Genomic DNA, 14101 nt, shown 5'->3' on the forward strand with positions numbered 1-14101 from the left:
CATCACAAATGAGTATCACAAAGCATATCAAAAAAGATCAAAACTCAAAATTTTAAGTATGGTATTTATTGAATGTTTATCACTTTTGCACCATTGTAAAATCAAAACATTGTAAGCAGAACTAATGTTAAGCAGGGATTGTCTATGTTCTTTTCTTCAAAACAAGTATTTGATTGTTACAGGGATACTTTTTTATTGAATTGTTTTTATTTTGATTATAATGATTAATTATTTCCCTGAGGAAAATATGTCTTTTCAAAAGTAAGAAACATCCCAAAAAGTTTTGCAATTTTTTCCAATTTCTATATATGTAGCTGCATGACCCTGATTCAATTCATTATTACCATACACTTAAAGGGTAAATTTCAAAAGGTTATTTATAAAAGTATGCTTTTTAAGGCTGTTTTTACAAAAGGTATGTTGTTTCCTCTTTTTGTGTAGTATAGGATTAGTCTGATTCTTTTGAAAATTTATAAGATTAAGCTTAATAAAGACTTAGTTTATAATATATATTAATACTAATGCTCTCAAAAATAACACAAAAATTTTTATAATGTTATAGAATGGTGATGACTATGGAAAAGTGTATACTTCATATTAAAAACAAAAGTTTCTCAAGGCTAAATGTTTTTAGTGGGCAATTCCAAACTATCATGTTAACCGGGTGCTAAGGTACTGATTTCTAAGTATAAGTGAATATTTTTGATGTGTTATTGTGTTTCAAAAACTCAAATATTTTATTTTCCAGCTATTTGCATTTGCTTTTTTCTATTTTGCCTATAACATAATTTTTAATGTGATTGTTGATAGTTTATGAGTGGTGAGTGCTTAATTACAAGCTCATTTTTAGTTAGATCTGTTAGTGTATAATTAAAAGAAGCATATGCAATTATACATGATAATTCAGTAATACTTTTGATGAGTAATCATATAAGGACTAGAGAAAATTTCTATCCTGAAAACACAATTTTTAGAAATCACAAAGGAAAAAGAAAATGTCTAAGATGAAAATAGCAGATAGAGATATTTCAATACCTCTTTTCCCCAAGAAAGATCAGACCCTCAAATAACAAGAGTGATTAAAAAAAAAAAAAGATCAAACTCCATGTTTGATGAAACTGCATTCAAATGTCTTTAACTCAAATCATGATACAAAGTATTAAGGTAGAAGGCAGACTGAAGGGAAAAAAAAGTAAGTGCGGTAGTCAGTTTTTTGTCTCTGTGTCCAAAATACCTGACAAGAACAATGAAGAAAAGTTTATTTGGAAGAAAAGTTTATTTTAGATGAAGAAAAGTTTATTTGGAGCTGATGTTTTTAGAAGTTCAGTCCATGATAAGCCAAGTCCATTGCTCTGGGTGTGAGAGAAGAAAGGTGTGACAGAAGAAAGCTTCTCAGTTCATTGCATCCAGGAAGCTGAAAGACAGGGAGAAATCAATTGAGGACAAATATAATCCAGAAAGGCACACCCCGAAATGAGTTACTTCTTCCAACCATACCTTACCTTCCTGTAGTTACCACCCAGTAATCAATTCAAATAATTAATCCACCAATGAAGTTATAGCTCTCATAATCTAATCATTTCATCTCTGAACATTACTGCATCAATGCATGAGCTTTTCAGAAGATACCTCATATCTGAACCATAACAATGTTATTAAGTAGATGTGAAGGACATCAAGCTTAAATGGAAAGCAGGGTGGTAAGAAAGTTATTACGAAGCAAGTTACAGGATACCTGAAATATTATTTAAAAAGAAAGATGTATGTGCCATGAAGGCACATGGGTGGGCAATGGTGATTTGTCATGTAAGGACTATGTGAGAATCTGCATACTGAATAATGGATATCTTCCCTACCCACATCTGTCTCCTAATTCAAAAACCTCAGAAACCAGAGAATCATTAGTAAAATTGAATGAAGATACTCTTATATAGAAGCAGAACTATCCTCAAAGAGCTACAGATATTAGAGCTATAATTATAAAAAGAAAAGTCAGCTAGCCACTCACCCACTCAGTAACTAGCCTTTTTGTTTTACTCTTTCATTTAGAACTTACAATCAACTTTTTTAGTGATTCACTCTTTAATATAAACTGACAGACATAGAACACCAAAGACGGAAAATTCAGAATGTAAGACTAAGATGAAAGCAACAACATGACAGAGGATCTTATTCAGGGAAAAATCAGAGAAGATAATACATGTTGAATTAGTGAAGCTAGGATACAATGAGAAAGAAAAAGAAATGAATGATTGGAGAATAAGAAAGTATTTCTTGACCCTATCTAAAGTTCCTCCATTCCTCCCATTCCCTTCCCCCCATCACCATTATGAGTCAGCATCCTCATATCAAAGAAAACATTCAGCCTTTGGGTTTTTGGAATTGGTTTACTTCACTTAGCATATTATATTCTCCAACTCCATCCATTTACCTGAAAATGCCATGATTTTATTCTCTTTTAATGCTGAGTATTTTTCCATTTTATATACATACCAAAGTTTCCCTATCCATTTATCTACTGAAGGGTATCTGGGTTGGTTCCACAATTTAGCTATTGTGAATTGTGCTGCTATAATTGCTAATCAAAATTAAGAAGTAATAAATTTAAAAGATAGGTATTTTTTTAAAAGAGGTGTAAGATATTACCTGAAAAACAGAACAAAAAAAAAGACAAAAAAAATGAAGAGAAGCATTCAAAACAAAAAAAAAAAAAAAAAACAGAGATTTAGTACAAGAATCAGGCCAGAAAGAGAAAACAGATAAAATGATTGGGAGGAAAATATCAAAGAACTAATTTAATAAAATATCCTATTAATGAAGTATGCATTTCTCTTGATTGATGAAGTTCACTTGAAAAATTATCAAGACTAATGGCACAGTATGAAATTTCAGAACACCAAGAATGACAAGAAATTCTTACTAGTTTCCACAGAGGAAAAAAAAAGATGTAGGTTATATACAATAATTTAGAATCAAAATTCCATCATACAGCTGGGCATGGTGGCCCATGCATGTAATCCCAGCAGCTCAGGAGACTGAGGCAGCAGGATCATGAATTCAAAGCCAGCCTTAGCAACTTATTGAAGCCCTAAGCAACTCATCAAGACCCTGTCTCAAATTAAAATATTTTTTAAAGGGCTAGGTATATGGCTCAGTGGTTAAGCCCCTCTGAGTTCAATCCCTGGTACCCCCTGCCCCCCAAAATTCCTTCATATTTCTTATATGAAAGGCTAGACGGCAGAGAAGTAATGCCTTCAAAATCCTAACAGTTAATTTTCAATCAAAAATTCTATACCTAACCAATCCCTCAATCAAGTATGAAAGTAAAATACCATTTCCAAATATTCAAGCTCTCAAGAAAATGTATGTCATGTGTAACACTTTTCAGCAAACCACTAGAAGATATGCTGCATGAAAAAAAAGAAAGTTAAAAAAAAAGGAATAAGTGGCATTCAATACAAGAGAGGGATGAAGAGAAATCTTTGTCTATGGCAGAGTCTCAGTAAATAAGTATAGGGAGTCTTACAACTTCTGGGCAGCAAATCTATAAAGCATTGAGTTCATCTTTTAGTCAAAGGTCAGAAGGCCCAGAAAGATGTCTTCAGGAAAGAAAAATGGAACTGAGTGATTATGTGGTATTTTCATACTGTGGAAAATTGTATTATTCAGTATTTTATATAGCTTTTGAGTGGGGAAAGTCTTGGATATTTTTAAAAACTTGGATCAGCAGTGCACAGTATAAATGACACTATCATAGAGAATGGTAATAGGAAGAGGTTGTAAAAATGTCAAAATGTTCATCTTTCATAATAGAAATATAATAAGTAAGATCTAATATTTACAAATTAAGAAATAAAATGTACATTTATTATATAGGAGGACATATTTCAGGAAAGAAAACCAATGTTTTGAACAACATTGGCTTGGGTAACCAGATTCTTTCAGAAGAGAAAGAGTATGTATAGAACAAGGGACTCTATAACTGCGTGCCTTTTAGCATAATTTGAATTCTGAAGCTGACTGCCCATATTATTACTGAATGAAACTTTTTAAAGAGAGGGATATGACTACAGAGTTGGAACCTTGGCTGCTTTGATCTGCAAAATTTATGGTTAAGAATCCTTCCTGAGAAGCAAAGGTCAGGGCATGCTTGGATTAGGGGAACTTTAGAGATCATTCATTCAACCTTCTCATTCTAACTTACTACTGCATATAAGAAAACATGTACTATAAGGTTCCTTGTCTGTTCAGTTTCATTTTGATCACTTAAATGATAAGAATTCTACTGAGAATTTTTATTATATAGAGATAAACTGAAGTTTAAAAATGTATAAGAAATAATTATAATGTACTAATAAAAATATGGGAAAAAATAAAATGTACAGGAAATGTACAGGAAAGTTTTTTAGTTTATAATCCATGAATTTCACAGTATATATCTCAATCTAAAGTATTTATATTTACTTTAGAATATGCATTACCTTGGCCAAAAGATAAGTATACAACTTAAGTTTTTAGCTTTATAGGAATTACATATATGTACAGAGAAACAGGTAGATAATAAGAAATTCACTATTTGAGAACCACTGACTGTTGCATCATTCAATAAAATGTTGTTTGTCATCAAGTTAAGTAAACAATGGAGTAAATGCTTCCTTCCCACCAACACATTAGTCTCCTTTAGATACTGCAAAGTTCAGATTAGCATGCATATATCTATGACCCAGTTATGTTATTAATTTCTGTTCATTCTTTTTTCATTTATACCCTCAATGGCTTTTTCCCACCTCTGGGCTATTTTGAAGCAAATTCTAGACATCAATTTATTTTACTCTTAATATTAGAGCATTTATCTCTTAAGGATAATGATTACTTAAAAACAAAATATTTCCCATGAAACAATGCCTGAGCAACTGGACATGTACATGCAAAAAATAAAAAGAATCTAGACATATACTTACACCCTTCACAAAAGATACTCAAAATCAACCACAACCAAAACTATAAAACTTCAAAAAGATAACTTAGGTGGAAGTTGAAATGAATTGGGTTTGGTAATGATTTACCAAACACCAAAGGCATGATACAAGAAAGAAAGAATTATCAGCTGGAATTCATTAAAATTAAAAACTTTTACTCTGCAAAGACATTGTCAAGAGAATGAGAAAACAAGCCACAATGAGGAAAATATTTGTAAAAGACATGCAAGAACCCATAAAGGATTGTCACCCAAAATATGCAAAGAACTCTTAAAATTGAGCAATAAAAAAACAAACAGCCCAACTGAAAAATGAGCCAAAAACCTGATCATATACCTAACCAAAGAAGATATAAAGATGGTAAAATAAGCATATAAAAGATACTCAATATTATATGTCATCAGGGGAATGCAAATAGAAATGACACTATACACCTATTAGAGCAGCCAAATTCTAAAACACATCATCAAGTGCTGGTAAGACTATGAAGCTACAAAATCTCCAATTCATCGCTGGTAGGAATGCAAAGTGGTTACAACCTACTTTGGAAGATAGTTCAGCGGTATCTTGCAAAACTAAATATATTCCTACAATCCAAAAAATTGCTTCTCTTGTTACTTACCCAAAGGAGTTGAAAACATATCCAGACAAATGGATGTTTATAGCAACTTCACTGGTAATGGCCAAAATTTGGAGTTAACCAAGATGTTTTTCAGTAGGTAAATATATAAATAAATTCTAGTACATCCATACAATGGAATATTTTTCAGCACTAAAAGAAGATGAGCTACCACATCATGAAAAGAAGCCAATCTTAAATTCATATTGCTCCATGAAAGAAGCCAGTATGAAAAGGCCATATAATGATTCCAACTATATGGTGGTCTAGAGAAGGCAAAACTATGGTGACAGTAAAAAGATCAAATGATTGCCAGAGATTAGGGTGAGGTTGGGGGTGAATAGGTAGAGTGCAGAGAATTTTTAAGTCAGTGAAAATACTCTGCATGATATTACAATGATGGACTTAAGGCATTACCAATTTGTCAAGCCCTCATGCAGAGTGAGCCCTAATGTAAACTGTGGACTTTGAGTGATAATGATGTGTCAATGCAGTCTAGGATGATCCAGGATGTTGATAATAGGGGAGGCTATGTATATCTGGAGGCAGAGGACATATGAGAAACTCTATCTTCCTTTGAGTTTGCTGTCGGCTTAAAACTGCTCTTAAAAAATTAAAATCCTGGGGCTGGGGTTGGGGCTCAGTGGCAGAGCGCTTGCCTCACACATGTGAGTCACTGGGTTCGATCCTTCATATAAAAATAAACAAAATAAAGATATTGTGTCCATCTATAATTAAAATATTTGTTTAAAAAAATTAAAATCCTTAGCTGGGGTTGTAATTCAGTAGTAGAACATTTGCCTAGCATGCACCAAGGGTTTCCCCCCAAGAGTTCCCAAGTTGGAAGCTTGGTCCCTGGTAAGGTGATGTGAAGATGTGGCAGGACCTTTAAGAGGTGGGGCCTACTCAGAGATGACAAAACTGTCATCTCCTACCTTCTGGCTTCCTGGCTTATGATGTGATATCTATCTATCTATCTTTATCTCTCTCTCTCAATTGCTTCTACTGTTATGCTATCAGCTTAGGTTCAATCCCAGCACCACAAAAAATAAAATAAAATAAAAATATTTTAAGCAGAAAAGAAATAACCACAATACCATTTTCATACCTTAACAACAGCCAATGTTCAAATTTTCCTAGTATCTGATAATTTTTAACAATTTATTTATTTTAATCAGTATTAAAAGAAGATACAAAAATTGAGATAGTTAATGTGAGTCTTAAGACATAAAATCTTGTGTGTGTGTGTGTGTGTGTGTGTGTGTGTGTATATATAAAATATTTTGTTTTATTGTTTCATCTGTTGAAGGGCACCTAGGTTGGTTCCACAGCTTGGCTATTGTGAACTGAGCTGCTACAAACATTGATGTGGCTGCATCATTGTAGTATGCTGATTTTAAGTCCTTCGGGTATAATCTGAGGAATGGGATAACTGCATCAAATGATGGTTCTATTCAAAGTTTTCTAAAAATCTTCATACTGCTTTCCAGAATGGTTGCACCAATTTCCAGTCACACTAGCAATGTATGAAACCTTTTTCCCCACATTCTCGCTAGCATATATTGTTATTTATATTTTTTTAAAAGAGAGAGAATTTTAATATTTATTTTTTAGTTTTCAGCAGACACAACATCTTTGTTTCTATGTGGTGCTGAGGATCAAACCCGGGCCGCACACATGCCAGGCGAGCGCGCTACTGCTTGAGCCACATCCCCAGCCCTGTTACTTATATTCTTAATAATTGCCATTCTGACTGGAGTTAAATGGAATCTCAGTGTAGTTTTAATTTGCATTTCTGTAATTGCTAGAGAAGTTGAACATTTTTTCATATATTTTTTGACCATTTGTATTTCTTCTTCTGTGAAGTGCTGTTCAGTTCCTTAGTCCATTTATATTGATTGGGTTATTTAGGGTTTTTTTTTTTTTGGTATTAAGTTTTTTATATACCTGGAGGTTAATTTCTCTATCTGAGGTGCATGTGGCAAAGATTTTCTTCCATTTCATAGGCTCTCTGTTCATGTTCTTGATTGTTTCCTTTGCTGTTAAGAAGCATTTTAGTTTGATGACATGGAATATTCCTCAGCCATAAAGAATGAAATTATGGTTTTGCCAGTAAATGGATAGAACAGGAAAATCTTATGCTAAATGAAATAAGCCAGTGCAAAAAAAAAAAAAAAACATACTTCTGTATGTCAGAAGTCCAGGTCTTCTTAACTGGTTTCTCCACGTGGTCTCAGAGGCCAAAATCAAGATGTTGACTGAGCTCTTATGTGGATCTTGTAAGGGAGAATCTACCTTGAGGTTCATTCAGGTTGTTGATAGAATTTGGTTTTGTGTAGTTATAGAGCTAAGGTCTGTGTTTTCTTGCTGGCTGTCAGCCAGGAGTCTTCTCAGCTGCAAGAGGCCACCCACATTCCTTGCCCTCCTTCACCATGAAAGCCTGAAATAGTGGGTGAAGTCTTCTCATGATTTAAATCTCTCTGACCTTCTCTTCTATATAATTTCTTCTGGGCTCCCACCTGAGAAAATTATCTGTTTTTAAGGCATTGTGTAGTTAGATTAAGACCAACCAGGATAATCGTGTTATTCTAAAGACCATAACCTTAATCACATCTGCAAAAATCCTTTAGCCTTGTTTGTATTTTCAGGGATTAGGATGCAGCCTCTTTGTGGAATGATGCTGCCTACCACATCATTACCCACCTTTTTTTTTTGTGGGTTTTTTTTTTTTTGTCTTTGTATCTTATTTGCTTACAAAACCATGATATTTTTCCTTTAAAGTTTTCCACATGAAGATTTTGCTGATTTCATCCCTCTGATATTGTTGTATTAATATATTACCCTGTTCTGTATATTGTCTGAAAATTGGTGATTAGATCTATATTGTAGAGGTGTAAGCAGATTCTGGTTCTACTTGGGGGTAAGATTACATCATAGGTGCTAATAGTATGTTCTATCAGCAGTTTGGTTGTCACTTTGGAATGTTAGAAATATTAATGATCATTGTCCCTTCTTCCCTTATATCAATAAGGATTGCAAAATGGTGATATTATAATTTTATCATTCCATCTTCATTTGCTTTCCATCAGCTATTTGATTATTCTAAGGTACAGTGCACATAGTAAAGGCCAATTCAATGTTTCTCTATAATTTCCAGTTTTCAAAGTGAGCTGGCTACCAAAAAGTGACCCATAGAATTTTTGTAGTATCATGATTGGCTCATCAATTTGATAATGAAAAACTTAATCTATTTACAGTTATTGTTCTCATTGATGTTCCGATATTCCCATCTTTGTTCAGTGTGAAGCTCACCAGGTTACTCTTTGGGTTTTGGGTTTTGAGTTCTTTGGACAATAACAGCTTCAATAACAGTTGATAACTTCCTTGCTTTCTTGTGTATTTTATACTTCATATCTCAGCTATTTCTCCTCTGAGCTGAACTTAGGGTCTTTAAGGATAAAATAGTATTTAGAATATCCTGGTCTAGATACTGAGGGTTGTCATTGCTGCTGGTTTGTTCTTTATCTCAAGACTTTGTAGTATTCTGAGTCAGGCCATACTTCACCTCCCCTACCTACAATAAAATCATCATGAATTTCTACTGATATCTCCAGTTGAAATTCAGAAGTATGGAGTTTTAACTTAGCCTCTCTTTTTTTAAGTCTTATTCCTCTTTCTTCTTTCTTCCATGCTTAAAAATTAGCGTCTGTTTCCTAGTGGCACTACATTTTTTATTTGCTTTATTTTAGAGTATGCACACTAGCATGCTAGAAGCACACAACACAACCATCAATGGTAATTTCTGAGAATAGTTTAATAATTTTTAACATTTTATTTAACAGTATCTCCTGCAGTTTATTACTCCATTGTCTTGTCTAGAGATAGGATTCTTTTTTAGAACTGCAGAGTGCTCCATTTTGTTTATTGAATTAGTCTCCTGTCAATGGGAAATTAGTTTACTTTCATTTTCTTATTATTTCAAATATTGGTCAATAAATAGATATTTATATATTTTTGCCAATGTATCTCTTTAATAGATTTTTAGACATTATGTTTGTAATCTGTCTAGATCTTGCTAAATTTCCCCTCAATAAGATTGTGACATTTTCATATTTCCTGTTTCCCTGCAGCCTATATAAAATTATATATATATATATATATATATATATATATATATATATACACACACATATATATATACATATATAATTTTTGTATTTTAAAACTCTAATCCATTTGAAATTTATTTTTTCTTATGTGATACATGGAACTATCTAATTTTTGGTTTTCACATGTTATCAGGTTAATGTAATTTGACTTACTGAAGAATCCATCTTTTCTTCCCTGGTTTAAAATACTACCTTTCTTATATGTGCTAAATTTCCATATTCAAATAATTCCACTGCTCTATATCTCTCTTCATTTTTTCCTATTATTTCTTACCTGCACTTGGTTACAGTGGAAATTAGGATTATGTAATGCAGTAAAACCTTTTAGACCTAAAATCCATTGTGTAAATAGTTGATTAATTTCTTTTTTTAATTTGTTTTAATTAGTTACACATGACAGTACAATGATCTTGACATATCATACACTTGAATCAGATGGGATATAATTTCTCATTTTTCTGTGATTAACTTTTTAGTTTAAATGAGGAAAAGAAACTCACTCTTTTACATGTAGCTAAAAGAATGTAAACCTAAGTAGATACTTAAAAATAAATTGTCTAAACTTTTCTTTCTTCAGAGCCTCAACAGGGTTTTGTAGAAAAGCACATTGGTGTAATTAATGTATGGGGTCATGCTCCATAGTCAGAGTCCTGCCCTTCAGTAGCTGCTTTGTTGTGAGCAAGTTCTTCTTTTCTCCAAGTCATTGTTTCCTCCCTTTTAAAAGGGAAATAATACATTCTTTCAGGGTTGTTGTGATCATAGAAATGTCAGCATGCCAGCATAGTGCCTGTGCACAAAGGGCACTCAGTGAGCCTCAGTTCTGTTCTTACTCCAAGGGAATATTCACCCATAACTTTACCTTTAGATTTTCTCCAGCTACTCATGAAAGTAAAGATTTTTACACTGAAAAGCTGACTAAATAAAAGGAGCAGATGAGAAATCAAGGTTCTTTTTTCTCCTATTGCTTGATAGTGGTACTGCCCTCAGGGGATGGCTGCCTTCCTAGGCCATTTTCACCATGAAACAGGAAAGGTGAGTTCATAGTTACCATAGAAATTGAGATGTTGACTTCTGTGTAGCCTATATAAGTCTAGAAGAAGGGAAGAATTCAGAGGGGTACAGGGCTTTTCTCTTCCCAGAATAGTACTGGTTTTAGCTTTTCAGTTCAAAAGGGAATCTAGCTAAAATAATCTACATCCAGACATTTCCAGGAAACTCTCCTCTTCACAATGATTGTGCTCCTCTACCCAGAAGTTTATGTGATCTGTCCCTAGGAGGGGAAAGTATAATACAATATGTCTCTGCCTAGAATGAAATGGAGAGCCGAACATTTTTCTGGCAAAGTGTGATAATTTATTTTTCAGGATCCCCATATCTGATTCCTTCATAGAATTGTATTTTGCCTCATTTAGTCTAATAATTTTCAAAATAATTTATTTTAGGTTGTAATAAATTGTGTTTAAAAATATGTGTTTTGAAAACTTTTTAAAATTGAAATTGTTTTCAGAGTTAACTTAACTCCTTCCTTTTTTTATATACTTTGTTAAAAAAATGTTTTGGTAGTTGTAGATGAACAGCATCCCTTTATTTTGTTTATTTTTCTGTGATGCTAAGGATCAAACCCTGTGCCTAAAACATAGTTAGGCAAGAGCTCTGGCATTGAGCTACAGCTACAGCCCCTCACTCCTTCCTTTTAAAGTAAACCCTTTGAAAGTATTTTATGCAGCTTTTCATTCAATGTTAGGGTTGTTATTTTATGAAAACACCCAGAAAGGTGCTACATAAATATGATTCAATCAATTTTTATATAATACTAATCAGATTATATTCATATAGAATTTTAAAAAGTGTTTTAAAATACATTTTATTTAATCTTTGCATTAAAAGTATGCTATGTCAGTATTATTTAGCATAGATTACAGCTGAATAGACAAAGACTTGAAAAGTTTTGTCCAGCACAGGGTCTCATAGCCAACCAGCGCTCTAGACTAGAAGTTTTCATTGCATATTATTAGTGTTCTTGTCACAATACTACCACTGAAATAAATTCATAATCAGCCAGAGTGCTAGTTTAGTAATCCATATATATGCAGTTTTCCACTTTTAAGATTGCTTCACATATCCTTTTGAATGAATCCTATACTTCTTTTGCAGTGCTCCTTTTATAATCTTTCAACCTTGTTTAATTTTCTTAGTTAATATATGAATAGGTAAGTAGTCCTTTGAAATGTTCAAATGATAACTATTTAAACTATTATAGAATAATACTCTGGTTAGTTGAAATCTCTTGAGGATAAGTCACACAGACACATGCACACACAAATTTTAAGGCACAAAAGTTGCACTGTTCATTAAGAAAGAACTTAATGCTAAGGTCTGGTTTTATTTTCCAGGTGGCGTTGCATGCTTGTGGAGTGGCAACAGACATGGTGATTGAGCACTGCATCAAAACACGGGCTTCCTTTGTCACATGCCCTTGCTGTTATGGTTTCATTCAGAACACCTCAAAGTTTAATTTTCCAAAAAGGTGAAATTTAGTATTCTACCTTAGACACCAGTATGCATGCCAGACTTGTTTGATAGGAAGTTGCAGTGAGATTTTACATGCAGTTTATTGACTTTCCACATGGCAAATATTGTTTATAAATTGTACAAGAAAGAAAGGATCTTCTCTGTGTCTATCTCTAATTTTACCCATGGATCCAGCTCTTGCTGAAATTTAGAAGTAAGTCTATCTAGGTGTCAGCTAACTAGAAGTCTGTCAGTATCAGAATTTCTTTGTGTTCTTCTAAATGAAATTAAACATACCACTTGTAAGATGCAGTGAGGTACAGTGGTTAAGTGTTTAGGACCTGGACACCTGGGTGTCGATACTGTCTCCTTGTCATTGTATAAGTTATTTCATCTCAGACAAATTACTCTCTGCCTGCATTTTCTCATGTATGAAATAAAGGTTATACTGGTAACTATCTCAAAGTTCTTGTGAGAATATGATATATGTAGTAATGTAGGACTTTAGAAGTAGCAGAGTGTAAGCACTCAATAAGTGTGAAGTGTTCCTTATAACAGTAGTAGCAGTAATATTTTTAAATAGTAGTGTTGATGATTAAATTTGATATACATTTTTTATAATCCTTCTAATCCCACATAGGAGGAGACATTTTCATTCTTGCAGCTTTAACCCACCATAGGAGAATCACCTTCTTCATGTTTATGACATTTTCACCCTTTAACATAGAATCCACAATAAAGACTATTGCCTGTGTCTTACTACAGTCTTTCTGCCTCCTAACTGGCCTGATATTTCAATACATGGCCTGCATGACATGGCATAACCCTTCTTCCTGGGAAATTGTGAGAAACAAAGGAATTTTTCAATGTTTATTACCTCCTGTATATTTGCTCACTACCTTTGAATAATAATAAATTTCACACAGTAAAACACTGAATCTATTTGCTCCTTTGAGAAGATGGGAAAAAAAAATGGTCGTACTTCTCTAATAATGTTTCTTCCTATGAAAGAAACTCTTTAAAAATTAATAATATGCTGATAATATGCTTTTATTCTTTTACACAATATTTCAAACTGGCAGTTTTTACTTCAGATAGCATTTTATACTCTTCAGCTACAATATATATTTTTATTTGTAATTTAGTTTATTCAGTGTTCTTAATATTAGAACAGTGATTAATTCCATTTTCTTTTCTATTTCAGTGAACAATTCAAGAAAACTTTATCATACAAGGTAATCTTAATGATCTAGATGTAGATAATATACTTTTTATCCTCTCTTTATAGTTTTCCATCTCAAATTTCTGAGGGAGTATATCATCTTTAGTTATATGCAAATTACTCATGAGCATCTAATATGTATTGTATCTGGATTAACAAACCCAGATGAACTCTTTTAGTAGTTGGAGATTTGTGAAGGGTCTGATATTTTTAACCTACTTTCAAGTTATTCTGCTGTAACATATTGGTTAATATGGTGGATGCTGGTAGAAGATATGAGAATCCTGAATCAGAGACAAAAGAGTTGGTTGTTCATAGCAATAACAGTAAACAGAGTACCATCATTTTTACACTGACTCACTGAGGCCTAGTTCCCATAGGGCATCTGGAAATGGGCCAAAGTATACCTGCCCTTTGTTCTAGAGAGAGAGTGTATTTTTTTCAAGTTTGTTCACTATAAAAAACATACTTGAAAAGATAACCTGGAATAGAGAGAATTTTTTCTATAAAAGGTCAGATAATAAATATTTTAGGTTTTACCAGCCGTAACAAATCTTTCACATATTCTTATACAGGTAAAGCAAACAATAAGAGGATGAAT

At 33.0% G+C, this 14101-nt stretch overlaps 1 protein-coding gene across 1 annotated transcript in view; it reads left to right on the top strand.

Annotated features, from left to right (window-relative positions):
• Positions 1 to 14101, top strand: part of Gstcd (glutathione S-transferase C-terminal domain containing) — a 169752-nt gene that overhangs the window by 147945 nt on the left and 7706 nt on the right. The window contains exons 9-10 of the mRNA XM_077803384.1: positions 12161 to 12294; positions 13483 to 13513. Coding sequence (XP_077659510.1) covers positions 12161 to 12294; positions 13483 to 13513 — 165 coding nt within the window. The remainder of the gene's footprint in view (positions 1 to 12160; positions 12295 to 13482; positions 13514 to 14101) is intronic.

Source organism: Urocitellus parryii, chromosome 10 (assembly GCF_045843805.1).
Source record: "Urocitellus parryii isolate mUroPar1 chromosome 10, mUroPar1.hap1, whole genome shotgun sequence".
NCBI lineage: Eukaryota > Metazoa > Chordata > Mammalia > Rodentia > Sciuridae > Urocitellus > Urocitellus parryii.